Below are 21,206 nucleotides of genomic sequence, written 5' to 3' on the forward strand. Positions count from 1 at the left end.
AATTAACACCCACAACTCCACAGAGGTTGGAGGACCATAATTTAATATAATTATATATATTACTACATTATTTTGCCTTTCAAAAAATGCCAAGTGAGCAAATCAAATCTAAAACTTTTTTTTTGTTCCCCCTCTGCATGTGATACATAGAGATCAGTAACATCTTTCAGTAAAAATGGTCTGTAAAAACAATATGAAATTTGAAAAGGAAAAAAATACAAGCTACAAAAAATGTAACTTTCAAAATAAATTCATGGTGATCACTTGATTATGACAGAAATGGACACCTGCTAAAACCACATACCTATCCTTTTGGTTTGAGGTAAATCTGTCTACCACAAACCAAAGTATACAATTACAGTAGAGGGATCCTGCTTTAATATATTTGGCCTCAGATGCATCAGTAGCACTTTACAATTAATTTACATTGTTTAACCATACTTATGTTAGAATGCCTCAACTAATTATTATTATGACACTAGTTAAGATATTAATTCCTACAAAATGTTGAAACTGATATCGCAATTCATCTTTATTTACAACATTCTTAAGCATTACAATTTAGAAATGTTAAATATTTACCACTTAATTACCACTTAATGTTTATTACAGTCGTAAGTACTGTTATTTTTTACCCTGATTGTAAAGAGTTACAGATGCATCAGTAGCTGGGTAGAACAATATGAATATGACTGCTGTCTAAATAAATTAAAAAGGCATTTTTTTTTTACGGCAGCCTCATGCTGACACAGGGTCCCAAGCAGTGATGTTAGTAACGCGTTACTCTAATCTGACTCTTTTTTCAGTAACGAGTAATCTAACGCGTTACTATTTCCAATCCAGTAATCAGATTAAAGTTACTTATCCAAGTCACTGTGCGTTACTCTCTCTCTCTCTCCACCTCACACACACACACCGCGTTCCCTTCCCCATCCCCCTCCGCTCTCCCCCAATCACACTCGTCTCGCTTTCTCCCCTGTCTCTCTCTCACTCGCGCTCGGCGTGTCTTTAGTTTCCGCCCATTCTCGTTTTTCCGCCAGTTCTCGGGCTCCCTATCTCTTTATAAAGGCGGGTTTTCCCGGCCGAGTACCAATTCACTAGCCAGGGCAGCGGTCTGCACAGATCTGATTGGCAGAGGAGAGCGTTTGAAGATTTTACACCACACGTGATTGGTCTGCAAGTTTCCCGTGCCGCAGAGCGCGTATACCGTAAAGACAAGAAAAGTTCTGACGCTGAACACTGTCAAAATTAAATCCTTCTCAGCAGTTTATCAGTTTGGGTCCGCATTGGACAACGTCTGGGTCCGGACCTGGACCGCAGTCTGCATATATGTGATCCCTGGCCTCGACCATATACACGGTTCTGTTTTATAATACCACTCCTTGCTGCCCTGCAGAGAACAACAAGTTCAATGTTCAGTTTTACAGTGTTAAATATGTCAGGTCACTTTCTTTATTTTATATTTTTTTATAAAAACATTTATGTTAAGTGAACTCAAGAAAGACCATATTTTATTTTTTATAAAAAAAATTATTTATGTTAAGTTAATTCAAGAGAAATGGTCTTTTAATTTTATAAAAATAAATAGTTCAACTTTAAATGTCTAGAGATACATTGATGCTGTTAAAAATGCTTTTTCCAATAAAGGGAGTATTGGCAAAACTGGTTATAATTTAAGTTAAGGCGGCGGGACGTGGTGTGTGCAGCTGCTTAAAGTAACTAATGAAGTAACTTGTAAAGTAACTTAGTTACTTTTAAAATCAAGTAATCCATAAAGTAACTAAGTTACTTTTTAAAGGAGTAATCAGTAATCGGATTACTTTTTCAAAGTAACTATACCATCACTGGTGACAATCCTCTTATCAATAATAGCCCAGTCCTTCAACTTACCACGGGGCCACCAATGCTCTATAAAAGTAAGAAACACACAACATTCACATTTATTCTACAACATGGGTGGTTTTAATGGTTGTCGTCAAAATACAATGTTCAACATACAAGGGAGTGAGGAGAAACCAAGAAATACACAGTCACTCCTCAGCAAATAATATGAAATGTGCATTTAGACATAAACTCAGCAGGGGAAAAAATGAGCATTGAAACTATATATGATTTCCTGTGTGAGAGTCCTCAAGAGTTATGCATAGTGTTGTCTTTGGTCTTTCAAACACCTAGATTCTTTCCCTTTGTGTCCCATTTATTCAAGACATTTGCTCCCTCAGCTCAGTTTGGCATAGTGTTCATTATTCACTAGTTCTGTTGTACATCCTGGCTACGGTCACATGAAATGAACTGCAATTATTTTGGAGTGAATGTTTGGAAAAACAAAACATGGATACAACTCGAGACATGATAATCCACAGATAGAAAGGTTTTCACAGCTTAATTTTAAATGAAAGAATCATTCAATTGAAATTGAGTACTCTTAATCTGAGGCCTGACCTCAAGTGTACCCTAAACTGAGAGACAGAACAATTAAATGTAATAAGCAGAAAGGGCAAGATGTGTCAATGTAGAATATGATCTACCCTGAGATTCACATGTAACAGCAAAACCATAAAAACAGTATATATTACTGTTAATATGAGACCGGCAACATACACATACATCATTACATTAATAAAACAACTGAATCAAAATACTACCTGTAAAATATGCTGTAAGGTTTCAGTACATTATAATAATCTCAATCTCTCTGTGCAACACTAGCAAAAAAAAAAAAAAAAAAAAACATACACTCACTGCCAGTCCATCTAACTGACAGAAACAAAAAACAACGAGCAAAATAAATGGCAACAAAACATAAAAAATAAAAAGTAAACAAACAAATTGTGTCGTTTGTTATAATAATTAATACACATTTGCTATTAATGTAAACAGTAAGGGAACACCTAAAAATATCTGAAACTACTTCAGAATCTGCAGGATTTAACACCATGTTCACAACAAACAATCTTTAAACCTTTGAAATGGAAAATCTTTCAGTCCAACAGAGAGATGACATATGTATACAGACACCACACCTTGCTATGTAGACACCACCTTTCAGCAGTATAAATAACTCAAGGGAAGGTAGGCATTCTGGTGCATTACAAACTGCGGTCCCTGACTTCAGTAGGAATGGACCTCTGGGACTATAAGGCTCATTCAGTCTGTATTTCAGTGCAAAATTTGCACATTAAAACACTGTACTGCACTAACATATAAAGCAGGTATAAACCTTCAGTGTAGAACTACTGCACTACAAAAATCTAGCACTGCTGCACTAGAACTAGATTTAAACCATAACGCATTAAAGTAGCTTTCAATTCTGTTCATGGAATCTGGTGATTTCCAAGCTCTAACATGCCTGCCAAACCTGGAAAATAAAGGGCAAATTGAACCAGGTGTGCTTGAGCAAAAATATCAACATCAGACCTCCAGAAACAGAAGTGAACACCACTGAAATTAGAGCAGAGAGCGTTACTTGCATCCAAGTCAACTGTCAATTTGTCTGAAAACGTTCAGTCAACACAAGCTACCAATCCTATGGGTAAAAATTACAGTCTGTATGTACAATAGACTTTACACAACTAATGATATGCCCTGAATGCATCAAAATTGGTTATTAAATACAAGCTGCCAGGTTTAATGCAAGTTTTCAGTATTCTAATGTGAAATGTTAGTGTAACCCAGAGTTAAACTTCCAATGCTCGACAAAAATAAAAAATATAAATAAATAAATGTATAAATACATTTAATTAAATCTATAATATAAATACATAAAGCAATAAATTAATTATGATGAGAGATTTGGGATGTCCAGATTTTAGATAAACTAGGAAACAAAGCTCTTCAGACTCAAAGGGTAGTTTAGATTCAAATGCTAACCTTCTGCATTCTTCACAAACACCACCTTCTGCCTCTGAGTTATCAGCTGAGTTATCCTGTTTTACAGTACAGTTTACAGTTCACAGAAACAAAAGTCCACAATTATACTTTCAAATTTTAAGAAAATGTCATTTTTGTGTACAGTGTTTTTTCTTTACCCAAAGTCACTGGGTATCTGGCAGTCAACCAAGTATTTAACATCTTAAAGAATTACAAAAGGGTACACTTGACTGTCTTTCCAGTTAGATCCTTTCATTAAATGTTAATTTTTAAGAGTGAGAGTTTGAAATAAAAAGCAGTGCAAGTAAGAAACATATTGACACATGTATGGCAAAATATGTAAACTAAAAAAATTTAAAAGATGAAAATCATATAGACATTGGTCTTCGGCTTGAATCTCTTGAATTGAAAGCCATTCGATAACCAACAGGAAAAATTTATGAACGTACATATTTACAGTCGTATTTACATATTCTTTCCCACACAACAATCAGATTTCAGTTTGACTAACTGAAGACACATATGACTACCATCTGGAAGTTCTTGTGATTACATTTTCACCAGGATACATTCCGGACAATAGCTGCATAGAGACCCTCTTTGCACCTGATTACCTAATGTAATGTAAGAACCTGGATTGTATCCAGATAACATTTTAGCCACATGTAAACTATATTGCCAAAAGTATCCTTACTGTTTAACGATGCTATTGTTCCCAATCACTTCCACTGACTGGTGGCTGGCTGCTGAATATTTAGTAGTGAGGAAATTTCACTAACGGACCTGCATCCTATCAATGTAACACACTGAAAGCCACTGAGCTCCTAAGAGCGACTCATTCTTACACTAATGTTTATAGAAGCAGTCTGCATGTCTATGTGATTGGTTTTATACACCTGTGGCCATGAAAGTGATTGGGACCTGAGATCAATGATTTGGATGGGTGAGCAAATACTTTTGGCAATATACTGTATTTACACTTGGTATAAAATATGTCTCAGCCATCCTCCTGAAGTGGCGTGAATGATCAGATATGTATCTGTTTTAAATGCGTTTTTACACTTACATTTTTATGCAGCTTAACCTCATCCATATATATTCCTGTTGCTTAAGAGACATGAAGTTACTTGATCTAAACAGGGTGGAATGCTCAGATGTAAACTGGATCGCAAGGCCAATCACAACAAACTCAGGGCAATGAAAAAAGAAAAGGAAAAAAAATCATCCAGAAGGGTGGGTGATTTTCTGATTGCCACTGAAGATGACTAACTTTACATCATTAAACCACAAAACTGAGATAATGAAACTCTGGGTTGTTGAATTAGTACATTAGTATATTAAATCAGTCAGTCTGTCTCTGCTTAGTTTGTAATAAAATCCTACAGTATAGCAGCCCATTATACAATTTACTGCAAAGATAAAATCAGTTATTAAAACTTTATAGTAAACATATTGGAGCAAATGAGCACTGGAATTAGATATTACTTTCAGTTCTTTTTTTCTTTTTAAATATAACAGTTAGTAAATTTCATTTAAATAAATTCTGTTACAGTACATGCCGAAATTCACATTCCCAACCATCAACATCAAACACAACCACTAAACTCGGAGCTTAAACTCTCCTAGCTTTAGGAGCTCCCTCTCGGATTTGTCTGAGCCACTTCACACACGCCATACATCACATTCACTGTTGTACATCTATTAAAGCATTGTCAGTTACTGCTCAGGGTGGAAATTAAATTAGGATCACTAGAAAAAAACGCTACATGTCCACCGGAGATAAAAAGACAACAGAAATTAGCACCAGCATTTCAAGGTCGCCCGCTGCACGCCATCTTGCACGGTTATGGCTTCTCGTCTCAACTACAGCTGACTGGCACTTGATACCTACTCAGAGCGGCGTGCAGTCGATGGCTTTTTTCATCCCTCCTAAGGAACTTTCTTGAGGAACTTTTTCTTCATGATCAACGGAAAGTTTGTGCCTCAGTATTGAGCACTGCTTTCCCTGCTCACTCAAAACTCAAAGGGAAGCCTATGGCAGTGGGACGCCCATGTTCTCCCCACACAGACAATCATTCAGATGGCCAATTTCAATTTCTCAAGCAGAGGATGAAGCCTGTTAGCAGCGGAAGGAGGTTGAACAGGAGCCGCCATAGTGTCACCACCAATCCAGAAGAACTGGAGCACGGGTCTGAGAACAGCAAAGCAGCAAACAGCATATTAAAGAGTACAAATGATTCATTATAGTGTAAAAACAAAAATTAAAGGTTACAAGTCTTTGAACATGGAAGGCAGGTAAGCTGAGTTTACCTATGTGGACGCTGCGGGTAGTGTTGATTTGTGGGAGCTCGTGAGGGAGGGGGCAGTTGTTGCAGAAATGTGAACAGGCAGGACAGATCAGCTGGCCACTGTAGACCCACTCATTTATCCTCACGTTCACATTGAGCAGCTGCCCGGTACGCACGCACAAGAAACTCTGATCCTGCACCCACACCAGCAGACCCAGAGCTGTGCAGGTCATCTGGAGAAAAATAAAAATATCCAGAGCCCCATTGACCAAAATTGCTAAAGAATGTAGCACAGATAGAAAACATACAAGGCCTTAAGGGTCTATATATATATATATATATATATATATATATAGCAGTAAAGCAATACACATTCATTAGAAAGGTTGTCAGAAAACATGCAGATATGTTGTGTAAGACTGTACAGCATATGTAGCTTCTGCAAAAGAGGTTGGTGCTGTGTTTTCAGCTTTGATTCAGTGCAGAAAAATTATAATATAAACTGAACCATAATTAATAAATAAATAAAACTACAATACAACAAAATGAGAGTTATTCCCCAGTAAATAAAAGTAAAAAAGTGAATTTACTTAGAATTAATACATTATTATGTTTATAAGTTACAAAATAATAAGGTGTAATCTGACTCACCTTATAACAGCCACTTCCCCAGTCTGGGTAGGTCATGCTTTTTTTGCACTGCTTCATGACGAAGGCTGATTTCTGGTACAGACACACTGAATTTGGACCGTACTCTTCAGCGGCGTAGTTCCTCCACGAGTCTGTCTCAGAGAAACACAAAACTTCACATTAGAATACACTGCTCTCAGACCTTGCTTGCACCAAAGTATGCAAGCTGATTTTGAATGTAGAAAATGTACTAAATCAGCTGATTCAGTCCTTTTTTTTTTCTAGAGCTGCATGCTGCATCTTGCTTGATACAGAATGACAATTCACATTGTTTTTATTTTTACTGACAAATTCACTGGTGGCTAATTAAATCTAATAAAATGCTAATTAAATCTAAATGGTAAAAAAAGTGTCCTTTTTTATTTTAAGTCACAATACAGAGTGTGACAATATTGAAAAAGGGTGTATTAAATGTTGCAGAACAGCCTTTTATTTTACGAAAATGTGGCAGCTTATAAAATAATTTCCCCTTTCGTTTAGTTTCAATTTCATTTCTGAAACTTAAAAGTGGCCTGCAACTTTTGAATCCTGTATTTTGCAGACCTACAACACACCACAAAGTCACTTTTTCCTCAATACATATATATAAAGACTAAAATGACTGGAACAAAGAAGCACCCTACTCTAGCAGTACTTTCTTACAAAAATACTAACAACAGTAAACAGCAGGAGCTCAGAACAGTAAGAGAAAATAAACAGTAAGCAGGACTGGAGTCACACCTGGCTGGTTTTCCTGTATTCTGCAGTAGGAGCTGCGCTGGTACTCTCCGCTCAGGTGCCAGCTAAACTCCTGACTAAAAGGGCAGAAGTCTGCAATCTCCACCGCTCCTCCATACATGGACAAATCCTCTTCAGGCACTCCAGGAATGCTGTCAAAGTACTGTAGAAGAGAACACAAATATTTTCACAATATGATCAAATGATGCTTATAAGTGCTATTGAAATAATTTGAGTTCATAATACTACACAGATACACTATTAAGTAGTTTCCCTGACAGGGATTAAGTCTAGTCTTTGACTGAATAGCATTTTCAATAGAGATTAAGTTAAAACATAGTAAACGACTAGGTTTATTCCCTGTCTGGGAAACTGCCCATATATTTCCAAATGTTTGAGGACACCACATTAAATCAATGCATTCATCCATTAAATTCAATCAGATCCTTACACCAATGTTTCAAAATCTACTAGACAGCTTTCCTTGGACCGTACAGACAGTTACTTTAACTACTTTTAATACCTGATACTCGGTTGGAAGAGGCTGGGAGTATTTCTGCAGGTTGCAGACTGCCACTGCCAGTTGGTCCTGCCTGCAGGAAAGCTGCAGTGGCGTCCCACGCACAGATTCACAGTAAGGGGTAAGTGAGAGTCTCCTAGAGAAAACACATCCACAAGCATGCCACAGTAAAAGCTCTGCTCAGTGATTACTGCCTTTTTGCTCACAGTGAAACTAATAAAATACTTTGTGATACATTGAAGCATACATGTTAGTGTAGGTGTATGGCCTGAACCTTACATCACAGAGATGTGTAAATCCAGATACTTTAAACTGTACTAGACTATATCAGTTCATAAATGTGTCATGGAGCATATTTTAATGCGACGCAAGCATGACTTGCATTCAGAGCAGTGACACAAGCTCTATTGGCTGTGGGCAACACAGCAGCAAAAGAACACAAGCTGAGTTTTTATTGCGTTTGCAGAGCGGTAACAGGGCATTGGCTTTTGTGTAAAACAAATTTCTAGCCTGAATTCAGAAGGAACTGGTATTTTTCACAAACATTGGAAATGTTTGATATTAGTATGTGCTTATTAATCTAAAATAAGCTTTTAGATGCCACTGTACACTTTAGAGATCTTGAATATGAGACCCAGGTCCTGCAAATACATTTTATTTAACATTACATACGCATGGCGCTGCTGGTCGATCCAGAATTTGCAGCTTTTCATCACAAAGTCGCAGCCCAAACCTTTGCCCCACTCCAGATTCTCTGCCATACTGTAGTTGGCTCTGTACCATCTAGAAAAAAAATCATGAAGTGCAAAATCAGATAACATCTGACCAACAGCCACAGCTCTCTCTGCTCTTAGTTATTAATATACACTGCAATTCTTGGTAGTTTATTTTATATTACTGTGTCCAAAATATATATTCACTAAATATCTCTGTTGATATGGTATGTTTCATACAATACAATTTTAGGAAAACTGTCATAGTCTGAAATCATACAGTCATATGCAAAAAAATAAAAATAAAAAAAAATACTTTTTATTTAATCAGATTAATGGCTTGCTGCTACCTAGGTGGTCAGAAATAAACACAACACCAACTAGACCACTGTCTGCCACCAGTCTTTGCGTCTATACTATTCTTTAAAATCTGATACTGTGTTTTTGAGAATGCAGTATTGCAAAACATAATATCCAAATACTTCCAAATGTCAATATCTTATTTGCATAGCTAGTATGGCAAATAAAAAGGTAATTATTTAGTCTGTTTATCCATCTTGCAGAAAAAACAGACCTCTTACCCTGTATCTTCCATTATAGCCAGTGTGATTCTGGAAAACACTCTGTTCTGAGTGTGAGATCCAGTCATCGCTTCATTCTGTTGGGTAAAAGTAGAATTAACTAAACATTCAGGGGCAGTTTTCCTGACAGGGATTAAAAGCCAAGTCTTGGAATACGCAGCATTTTTAATGGAAAATGAAAAAGTGTTCAATGTAATGAGTTTTTTTCCGGTTATTTTTAAGTATTTTTAACAATCTTTGTCACAGTGTGAGGGACAATTTGTCTATTTAAATTATTTAGTAAACAAAAAATTGAGAAAAATTTTGTTTTTCATTGGACAGCATATTTTGGACCCTCCCTAGATAATAATTATCTGGAAATCTCGCACAAAAACTGAACTCAAATTAATGTTTGAATATATATAATTTAAAAGTTTATCAATGCCTGTACCTCTAATAAGCGTTTTTCCCAATGATTCAGCTCTGTGCCCATGCCTCCTTGGTTCTCCAGTTCCATGCCCTCTAGAATAGGGCAGTTAAAATGCCTTCGAGCTTCCTCCTAACAAAGTAAAATCATTAATGAGATTGTATACAGTCTCCTTAACTGTGAGGCCAAAAAATGAATAAATCATAAGTTAAAAAAAATTTAAATACTTACTACAACACGTGGGGTGACCATAAGATGGACCTCATGACGAACCATATGCCTGCCACGGATGTCCCATAATCGGGTCGATCTCCTTATAACTCTGTCACTCCACTGATAGAGGCCCAAACTGGAAGACAAATAACAGCTTCTGCAGTAAAACTCACACAAAAGCAGACATCAAGCCTGTTCATAACAAACAGTATGCCTAAATATGAACATACGTTTCATTGAATGCTGGCAAACCACTTGCAAAGCGCGGCGTCAGCGGTTTCCCATCGTCATCATGGTAAAAGGCAAACAGTCCAGCTGAAAAGCCCTACAAGAGAATACAGGCCGGTTTAGAGTGAAACTGGAATATAAGAGTTTCAGAGGTCCTGTTGGTATTAAATGAGGTATTACTGTACTTGCCAATGCATGAATGATCTCATGTTTAACGGTGGACAACATGCCCTCAAACTCCTGCAGTTGGGTTGAGATCATATTTGGACATAAATTGGCGTATCCTGCAATGGGCCTGCAAACAAATACAACAGAAATAAAAAAAATATGAAATGCGGTAAAATATGAAAACTCACACATCAATATTAAAAAAAATCCTTATAAAGAGAGATCTGCTAATGACGCATCTCTGACCGCAAATGCGTCTTCTTTCCAGCTTTGCAGAATGTTGATAACAATTATGTGACCTAATAACAATTTGGAGCAGTCATATTTTCACATTTCCATTGTGTTATTCATTTTAATTTTTCAAAATTATTAATTTTGTCAGTGAGAAAAGATCAAAGGTTAAAATAAATTCAATTTTTTGTTGTTTTGAAATTGCCAGGGTATTTGGCAACTTCAAAAGATGCAAATGTTTTCATCTGGTTTAATTAGATTATCATTATTCTGTAAGGCTTATCCAGTCTTTCAACTTTTGCAATAGAAAGTACAAACATTTTATGGTCTTTATTCTCATTTTGGACATAATTTATTTTTATGATCCCCCTACTGTTTATATAAGATGTTCTTGTTCTAATGAAAAATATACTTTTAAAACTGAGCAAATTATCAATAAGTTTAATGTTAGACTATTAGATTTATGTTAAGGTTAGGATTTAAAGGTTTAGCTCTAAAAAGGAGCTTTCAATTTATTTAAGCTGCATCTATTTAATATTATTACCTTGAAATAAACAAGTAGAGAATGATGTTTCTGTCATTGTCACTGAGGGCTAGAGCACTGCTACTGCACTATGCAACTTTTGTAGGACTGCACAAGACCTCTCGCGAGAACTCGGTTATGCTGCATAACCAAACATCATATCTATATGTTTTTCTTTTCCCACTTTAGATAATGATTCTGTATATCTTAGCTTGTCAACAAATGCATAAGTACAACTACCTATTAAAGTGAGCTCACAGTGCAATCTTTATTTACGGCAGTGGAGTAAAAGTGAATAACTCTCTGTAGTTTGAGTCCAGGAAATACAAATACAAAGAACAGCTCCAGTAAAATTTTGCTTTAAATAACATTAAACATTTTCGTGGGTCTTCATGATGTTAAATATGAGCTGATCATGTACAAAGCTTCTACAATGGACCATCAAAATAAAGTACAACCTCATTACAGAAGCTTTTCCTAACTTATAACACCACAGAACACAACCATATTAATCAGGAGATCCAACTCTGTGTTTACCTGTCCAGTTCTGCCTCCAGCTGGCAGTACGCTGCATAGGCCACAATGTTCTCCTGTCCACAGCGCTCTGTGGTCACCGCACTTACATACAACAGAAAATCTGCCCTGTCAACCCCCTCACCATCCGGGGGGCCCACCGGACCACAAGACTTTCCCGTCTCGCTGCACACCCTGCATTGCTGGAAAACCAAAAAAAGTGTCATGAGCAAATTATTTTTGTTCACATTTAACAAGATCTTTTTTTGATCTACAGTCCTCAAAAATACAGTACCAGTCAAAAGTCTAGACACACCTTTAATGGGTTATCTGTGTTTTTTTTTTTTTCATTTTGCAGACTTAGATTGAATACATCAAAACAATGACAGAACACATGGAATTATGTTGAGAACAAAAATGTTTGTCCTCCGCAATGACCCAATCTAAACCCAATTCATATGGTTTGGGATGAGCTCAGCACCACTGGGAACTCCTTCAAAACTCCAGGTGTCACCACTCCAAGTGACTACCACATAAAGTGGCTGAGAGAATGCCAAGAGTGCGCAAATCTGTCATCAAAGCAAAAGGTGTCTATATTGAAGAAGTAAGTATAAAACATATAAAACAAACAGTAAAAATAAACAAACAAAAAAAGTGAGAAGGAGTGCATCTAAGTTTTTGACTGGCACTGAAAAGAGCTGGTTACTGTCAAGTGCATTCAGTCTCTTCCACCTCCATGTCTGATCTCATTAAGTACAGAAGGCTAGCCTGCTTTAAAGCACATGACCTCAGCAGTAACTTAAGCGGGATTAGACACTGCTTAACATTCATAATATGGTCATCCTACTTAAGATCTGATGACATAACTCTACTGTACAAACAAACTCATAAAAGGACCCATACTCAAGTACAAGTATTTTAAAAAGTAAAGTAAAGTAAAGGACTAACCTGTAAATGTTCATCAGGCACAATAACTGGTCCACATCTGGTGATATCTGCACAAGCTCCTTGGCAATAGCGATGAGGGTCATCTTTTTTTCTCAGATATTGATTTGTTGAGCATTGTCTGAATAAAAAAAGAAACACATCTGATAAAAGACTTATTTGTTCCAGATTTAAGAGGATTTGATCTGTCAGGCATAAGCAGAGCAGAATGTGGAGGGGGCAAAACATTACCTGCTTAGTAGTACAGGACCCGTCTGCCTGCGCACTCTGAAGGCCCTCTGAAGGTAATCAATGGCTTGTGGGAAGAGCTTGTCCTTTAGATGAGGGAGACAGAACAAGAGTATTATTCACATGCTGAATTATTCCTTACTTCACATTCACTATCAGGCAGAATCTGATACAGTTCTGATAGCACACACTGAAATGTACCTTCACAAGGCTGCTTTTGTCCTCATCCAGCCTGGAAGAGAAACAGACACACAGACAAGTCACTAAACAGCCACACAGCCTTACAGTTTCATGTTTAAAGATACACCACTTACACATCCAAACTGGAGTCGTAAAAGATCTGAATCTTTAACTGCTGCTCTGTGCTTCTTTTAGTCAGTCTCCCTGGTTTTAGATGTACATTATGGATCACCTGAAAGCACAATAAAAAAAAGGATTAGTTACATTGGTGGATTTATTATTTGGCGGAGCAATATTAAAATATTAGTCTATGATACAAAAAAATAAGACAAAAACAAAAAAACTTTTTAAAGATATTTTAATATTTTTCATTGAAAAATGTGTCATACTTAAAAAAGTTTTATATAGATTCTAGAGGTGTGGAATTTCATGTCATACACGATAAAAACATTAATGGTGCCTTAAAGAGACCAGATGGCACTCTGAACACAGTAGTAGAAAAAAAGAAGGGGCTTAAAATAGCCGATAATCGGTCCATTCAAATATGCCTGGAAATTATTGGAAACCGATTCCATTAAAATGTTACCCATTTCAGGCTTTTCCCATTTCTTGAGGAATACACGGTCATGTCAGTATACTGTGACCACATTGTTTCTACACACACTGAATAAACAGTTTGGTTCACATTATGCAGGTTTTAGACCCTAAACAATTTAACAGACAAGAAGTCTCCAGCAGCAGGATTAGGACTCCTGCTGTGACTCCCAGTTTGGTAGAGAATTGATTTTTAGGTGCTGCTATTTGTCATCCCTCTGATCTACAAAATCAATACTACCAGGTCTCCCACAACAATAAAAACGGATCAGATATGTAGAACAAACAGACATCATTCCACCAAACAGGGTTACATTGTGATAAGCTATTGTTTTGTTGGCCACAACATTCTTCTTGGTCCCAACAAATCACACAACTCTTCTCAGTGATGTTCAAGCCATAATTGATAGATTCTGCAACAGCTTCTTTCCCTAGGCAATGAGACTTCACAACACGCAAGGACTAAACCGACATCAACCGTTTCTCACACAGAACATACATTTATATTTGATGCACACATCTCTAACCTCTTTGAACATTTTATCAAGAATATTGTACACTATATTGAAACGTAAAGTTTTTTTCTACCTGTGCCAAAGGAAAGGTGATGCAACACAGTGGTAAACATGCCACTATCCGCACTTCTTTGGAGTTACAGGCATCACATTTAAAATGAGTGAATATTTGCAAAAAACAATAAAGTTTATCATCTGAACCTTAAATATCTTGTCTTTGTAGTGTATTCAATTGAATATAGGCTAAAAAGAATTTGCATATCATTGTATTGCGTTTTTATTTGTCATTTATTTGTTTGCACACTGTATATGCAGCTCTAGAGAAAAAATAAAGAGAACCCTTAAAAACTTTTCTTTGATTTTGCCAAATAAAAAAAAACTCTGGAATATTATCAAGAGGAAGATGGATGATCACAAGCCATCAAACCAAGCTGAACTGCTTGATTTTTTGCACCAGGAGTGGCATAAGATTATCCAAAAGCAGTGTGTAAGACTGGTGGACGAGAACATGCCAAGATGCATGAAAACTGTGATTAAAAAACAGGGTTATTCCACTAAATATTGATTTCTGAACTCTTAAACTTGATGAATATGAACTTCCTTTCTTTGCATTATTTGGGGTCTTAAAGCTCTGCATCTTTTTTGTTTTTTCAGTCATTTCTAATTTTCTGTAAATAAATCATCTAAATGACAATATTTTCATTCAGAATTTGGGAGAAATGTTGTCTGCAGTTTATAGAATAAAACAACAATGTTCATTTTACTCAAACATAAAGTTATAAATAGCAAAATCAGATAAACTGATTCAGAAATTGAAGTGGTCTCTTTATTATTTCCACTATAGGTTTTCTGTATAGTATTGTGATGCTCACTGTTACAAGAGAGGGGTAGAGAGGTGAGATCTAGCGCCGCCACCTGGTAGCTGTCATGTGTGAGATTTGAATTGTATAAAATAAAATGAATGGTTTAGAGTAAAATACGCTAAATATAACAGATTTACCTCTGTAGGCAAGGGCACTTTGTGGTTACAGGAGTGACAGTGAGCGCAGGCGAGCAGGAGGAAGGAAAACACAGCGAGGCTAAGTAACCCAGGGCTCCGGCAGCAGCAGCCGCCGCTTAAGCCTCTCGCCATCGCTGAAGCGCAGCTGCCGAACCCCCCGCCGCCACAGCAGATTTCCCCTCGGTGCCTGCGGAAAACCCCCGGCTTTAACATTCATACCGCAAACGGAGTGGCGGAGATTTAATACACATCCACCCCGCGATCAACCGGCCTCTCAATCAGCGCTACCGGCTCCACAATCCACCCAGATACACCGGATTCACCATCAACACAGCAGCTCACCTTCCCCCACAGTCAACCAGCCCAGCCGGATTTCACAATAAAAGTCTCCCGCTGTTCAATAATTCTCAACTAATTATACCAAGCTAGTTTTACTTAAATACAGCTTTGCGAAATAAAACATAAGACCACTTTAGTTTTTTTAGGTTTGCTATTTATAGGTATATGTTTGAGTAAAAAAAAAAACATTGTTGTTTTATTCTATAAACTACGGACAACATTTCTCCCAAATTCCAGATAAAAATATTGTCATTAGAGCATTTATTTGCAGAAAATGAGAAATGGCTGAAATAACAAAAAAGATTCAGAGCTTTCAGACCTTAAATAATGGAAAATAAAACGTTTATATTCATAAAGTTTTAAGAGCTCAGAAATCAATATTTTGTGGAATAACCGTGGTTCTTATTCACAGTTTCCATAGATAGATAGATACTTTATTGATCCCCAAGGGGAAATTTTGGAAATGCATCTTGGCATGTTCTCCTTCACCAGTCTTACACACTGCTTTTGGGTGAGTTTATGCCACTCCTGGTTGGTTCAGCTTGGTTTGATGGTTGTGATCATTCATCTCCCTCTTGATTATAATCCAGAGGTTTAAAATTTGGTAAAATCTAAGAAACTCATATTTTTTTCTCCAGAGCTGTATTTATTAGTTTTTTTTTAAATATTCTGTTTAAAAAAGATTCAATTATAGGTTAATGTCAATTATCTGAGATGCAACTAATAATTATTTTCATAATTGATTAATCTGTCAATAATATATTTTTTGATTAATTGATTACTAATCAAAATAAAAACAAAAAAGAAAATGTTGCAATTGTATAAGAAACACACAACCTACCATTATTAAACATTCTTCTGTTTATGTTAAGAATAAAGGACAGTTACATAAATTGTATAATAATAATAATAATAATAATAATAATAATAATAATAATAATTATTATTATTATTATTATTATTATTATTATTATTATTATTATTATTATTTAATAACACAACAACAGTGCATGTAATATAAATATACACTTGTCTCACACATTTCAGAATCAGAAAAGCCTTGAAAAACTGCCATAACTAATCAATTAATTGCGTCAGCCCTAAACCTAAAACTTTGCAAAAATTAATTTAATCATTCATTATTCAAGGTTTTCCTCAGTTAACTGTTTTTTGATAGTTATACATTCTTATGTTATTTTTATTGTTTTATTATTGTTATGTGTTTCTATGTTATCAAATAAATTAATCATTAATCATTTTCTATTCCAAGTTTGCAGTTAAGATTTTGTTTAGCTCAATTTTTATTTATATTTTCTTTTTTTATAAAGAATCACAGCTTTTGTATTTCTACATCAAGTTTACACGCAACGGTCAGACAAAACAACATTTACTCATTACTAATTGTTCAAACATTACTTTAGAAAATATTTGATGACTAGTGAAAAATATAACTGGACATAATATAAAAAATATATGACTAATCATTATTAGCTAGCTAGCTGTTGACAAATTCTATTTTAATAAAGTAAGCTAATTATTTTAGGTTAATTAGCTTAGCTAACACTACATAGCTACGTGCATACGTTTTTAACAAATCAAACTATTTGCTAACTACAGTTTTATACGTTGTATACAAAAAAATCTGAAAACTTTTGTAGAATTTCTAAATGACAGTAAATTACCAAACTTTTTACTTCTATACACATGTTGTGTATAAAATAATAATCAAAATAAAAATCATTTAATGTAGCAAAATAGAAAATAGCAAATCAAATACAACATAGTATGCTTTAAATAAAAAAGAATACTGCTGTTTTTACAAAATTTATTTTTTAGAGGTTCATAAATTGTGTGTGTGTGTGTCTGTGTGTCATGAGGGGGGGGGGGGATAAAAGGGTATAATGTATCCTAGATAACTGCACAGAACTGTAGACTGTAGAAATATTATATTATCTATTTTATATATATATCATGTTAGTATATACAGTTTCTCATTATATTTATTAGGATAATTTAAAAACATTTTTTAGATCTTAAGATTTTTCGAGGGTTTTTTCGAGGGTTTTAAAGATTTTAACTTGGATTCAGGCCCCTAATTAATAGTTGGATTATGTAACAAAATAATTTTGTTGATAAAGAGACCTTGCTTTTCTAAGCTTTATTTCTCTTTGATGTTATTGGAACGTCTAATTTTTGACACATATATTACTCTCTAAACACTTTACATACACTTTCCGTTGTCACATAAGATCAAATGTTTTATGTCACACACAAAATGTCAAAATGCTTTAACAACTGACTAGTCACAATGAACAATAAGTTAAGAAAATATAAATCAATAATTAAGTTAAGAGAATACGGTTAATAACGCTTTGTTTGTGATTGTCCACTGACCTAGACATTTGGACTCCTTCTGCTTTCCTTTTGTCTTGCTGACGTTAGAGAGGAGATTGTTGTCTGTATACCAGTTCTCTAGGTGTCTCAAGATCTGTTTATTATCTGAGAATTTCCAACAGATAACATCTTGTGTCAGAGCAATCCTAAATATTCAGGGCAAAAGGTACTGCAGGATTGAGAAATAACACTGACTTCACAGTTAATTTTAGTCTAGACTATTTTAGCAAACTTTCTAATGTTATGATATGTTGATTTGTCTAAAGGTAATGTAAGACATTGTTAAACAGACTGTGTCTGTGTGTGTGTTTTGTATTTTGTAGGTGGAGTCCTTTCTGGCTCTCTGCCAGAATGCTAAATGAAAGTAAAAGGTAGCAGCCACATCTGATCTGATCGGGTTTCGGGCAAGTTATATCTAACTTCACTGCTGTTTCGGACCTGAAGATGATATTCACAAACTAGGCTGAGGGACAGTCTGAAGCCAATATAATGGGTAAGTAATTTCTACAAACATTTATGAGTTTAGACAGTGTTTTGAGTCTTGAATCCTAGTTCAAATAAAATAATGGCGTTACCATCCCTGATAGTAAAGAACATTGAATAAACATTATTTTTTGGTTGCATTACTTCTTTAAATGTTGGTGATGGAAAACAACCTTTATTTAACATCGGCTATTAGGCATCAGTTAATATGGAAATTCTTAAATTAAATCAGAATTAATTTAAAGGTTTTTAAGGGTTGAGGTTCTTATACACTCACAATGCTTATTGGCAGAAGGTCCTTAGAAGCTTTCGCGGCCGCTGCAGCGATGTCTGCTATTTTCAGCAAATATCTGAGATACGTAGATTGGGGGTTTTGAGAAAATCTATGGTTTTGTTCTCTGTTTTCAGTCGTTTGAAGGAGAACGGCCGAAACGCGAATATCCGCTGAATGTCGAATATCAAATTAACTTTACCAAGATTTTTTAGTCACCTAAAACTATTCAGCTGAATATAGCAAAAAAGCACCAAATAAAGACCATATAATTGTAGGTGACGAGCTGAAATATCTATTGGGACGTTAAAAATGTTTAATGTAATATGCAATAAATATTTTTTAATTATGTTTTTTTACTGTTTCTTCTTCAAATGGGGGAAAAGGTTGCAAAATACAAATATTTACACGTACCTAGGCTTTAACTATTGTTTTGTCTTAAGTAGAGTACACCACAAAACATTTTAAGCATGAAATTGAAATTACTTCCTAGAGTAACCATTATATTTGATTATTCCAATATTAAAAGGGATAGTGAGGGTGGCTGATAACAGAAGGGTGCAGATACAAGTAGGGGATAGAATTTTTTCTGTGGACACATAGGTGTTTAACGGTGTAGCTGATTAAATGTCAAGTTAGTAAGTTTTCTAAATAAGTGGTGTATGTGAAAATAGCACAATTTACCCAATAGAATTCTGTGTAACAAACCAAGCGTCTGTTTCTTATAATAAAAACAGTTCTATAGTTGAAACGCACTGGGTGTGGCGGATGGCCTTATATATTTTGTTACGTAAGAAGAACTTTGTTTCTGCAGTACATGTGTGGTAAATCAAATAGGTCGAAAAGAACCTGTTAAACTACCTAAAAGATTCTAACCACCAGTACTCTGTTTAATAAACTGTACTATAAATACAAATGGTTTTGTAAACATTGACTTTCTATTCATCCTGATCTTCTGTGTTGTTAATTATTTTAAAGCCATTTAAAGTGAAATCCTCAAAAGGCCTGTCAGACTGAGCTACAAGTTTTCCAAACATTAGCTGACAGAACACTTACAGTTGAAGTTGGAAGTTTACATACACTTTATAATAACATAATTATACCAATAACTATACTTAATTAATTATAACATGTTTGGGTGTTCAGTTATTTGTTTGTGATTATTTTTACTTTTAACTTTTACCCCTGTATACATGACACACATCTTTAATCAAAAATAAGAATTTGGTGCACAGTTTTAATTTTTTTATACATACAGGACCAAGCGTAGATACAGAGATCACTCACTCTGTTGATCCTGAAGTAAATGAATGTATCCAATGTATTTTAAAATATGCCAAATCTAAAACTGTACTTTCTCTCTCTACTTTAAAACATCTGTTAATAGTCATGATTAATTACAGCACAGTGTCTAATACTATGCTGTTAGTTACATATTTATTTCTGTAATGTAGGCATTTAATTTATTGTATAAGTTTATTGTAGCTGATCATCTTTATTTAAATATTTTTTTCTCTGCTTGCAGAGCTTAGAGCTGTGGTGTTTGGAGGGAAGTTTTCAGGGAAGACTTCACTGATCAATACTTTGTTTGGCAAAGAGTTGCTTCAGAATCAGAAGAGGACTGCTCAGTGTCAGAAACATCAGGGAAATGTTTATGGAAGAGAACTGACCTTGGTCGACACTCCAGGCTGGTGGAAAGATTTTCCACTGAGTGAAACTGCAACCTTTCTGAAAAAGGAGCTTATTCAAGGAGTTTCTCTGGTCAATCCAGGACCCCATGCCATTGTGCTCGTCATTCAGATTGACATTCCATTTACAGAGACGTACAGGAAAGCTGCAGAGGATCACCTTGGACTTCTTGGTGGCCAGATCTGGAAATATGCTTTTGTTGTGTTCACGAGAAGCCATTCTCTGAGGGAGAAAACTGAGGAGCACATTGAAAAAGAGGGGAAAGCCCTCAAATGGCTAATTGAAAAATGTGGAAACAGATATTGTGAATTTGACAGTAGAGACCAAAATAACACTTCTCAAGCCAAACAGATGCTGGAAATGATCGATAACATAGCACAAAGCAACAGTAGTGGTTGTTTTCAAATTGAGGCTAAAATACTGGAGGAGGCTGCAGAATGGAAGAAAATAGTGATGACCAAAGCAAAATCCAGGGAGTTAAAACAGCTAGAACAAGCAACCGAGCTTGACAAAGACGGTAAGTTAGTATAAGTTAATTTAGCTGTTTCCAGAGTACATGCACTTGGTCCTTCTCTTTATTATTTTGTTCTATTTCCCTCAGGGCTAAGAATTGCATTGCTGGGTTGGGTGATTGCTGGAAAGAGTTCAGCTGGGAACACCATCCTGAACAAACAAGTGTTTGTAACTGGTCAAAGTACAGTTAATTGTAACACGGCACATGGAGTAGTGGATGGAAGACCTGTAACTGTGCTCGATACACCCAGCTGGTTTAAGTACTTTCCTTCTCAGTACACTCCATCATGGAGGAAGTTAGACATTTTAGAGAGCATACATCAGGACTGTACATCCCCGCACTGCATCCTTCTCGCGATTCCTGGAGACACTTCATTCAAGGAGGAACAGAAAA

General features: G+C 35.6%; 1 protein-coding gene across 1 annotated transcript; it reads right to left on the minus strand.

Annotated features, from left to right (window-relative positions):
- Nucleotides 1–1,939: 1,939 nt before the first annotated feature.
- On the minus strand, nt 1,940–15,480 carry lmln (leishmanolysin-like (metallopeptidase M8 family)). Its single transcript, XM_007259968.4, has 17 exons — nt 15,124–15,480; nt 13,149–13,246; nt 13,036–13,066; nt 12,838–12,920; nt 12,610–12,727; nt 11,686–11,864; nt 10,416–10,521; nt 10,229–10,323; nt 10,017–10,134; nt 9,810–9,917; nt 9,380–9,456; nt 8,758–8,868; nt 8,089–8,221; nt 7,569–7,728; nt 6,810–6,940; nt 6,181–6,391; nt 1,940–6,061 (listed from the first exon to the last, which is right to left on the minus strand). The coding sequence occupies exons 1-17, from the start codon at nt 15,334–15,336 to the stop codon at nt 5,961–5,963; spliced, it is 2,073 nt and encodes a 690-aa protein (XP_007260030.3). The 5' UTR covers nt 15,337–15,480; the 3' UTR covers nt 1,940–5,960.
- Nucleotides 15,481–21,206: the final 5,726 nt, after the last annotated feature.

The sequence above is a fragment of the Astyanax mexicanus genome, chromosome 11 (assembly GCF_023375975.1).
Source record: "Astyanax mexicanus isolate ESR-SI-001 chromosome 11, AstMex3_surface, whole genome shotgun sequence".
In the NCBI taxonomy this organism is placed as follows: Eukaryota; Metazoa; Chordata; class Actinopteri; order Characiformes; family Acestrorhamphidae; genus Astyanax; species Astyanax mexicanus.

Excerpts from the sequence above, each read along its gene's own strand:
- lmln (XM_007259968.4), bottom strand. The coding sequence starts at position 15,336 with ATGTTAAAGCCGGGGGTTTTCCGCAGGCACCGAGGGGAAATCTGCTGT. Across the intron at positions 11,865-12,609 it reads TGCCTGATGAACATTTACAG|CAATGCAGGGTGTGCAGCGA; the intron begins GTTAGTCCTTTA and ends TTGGTTTTCCAG. Across the intron at positions 7,729-8,088 it reads CTCTTCCAACCGAGTATCAG|TACTTTGACAGCATTCCTGG; the intron begins GTATTAAAAGTA and ends TCTCTTCTACAG.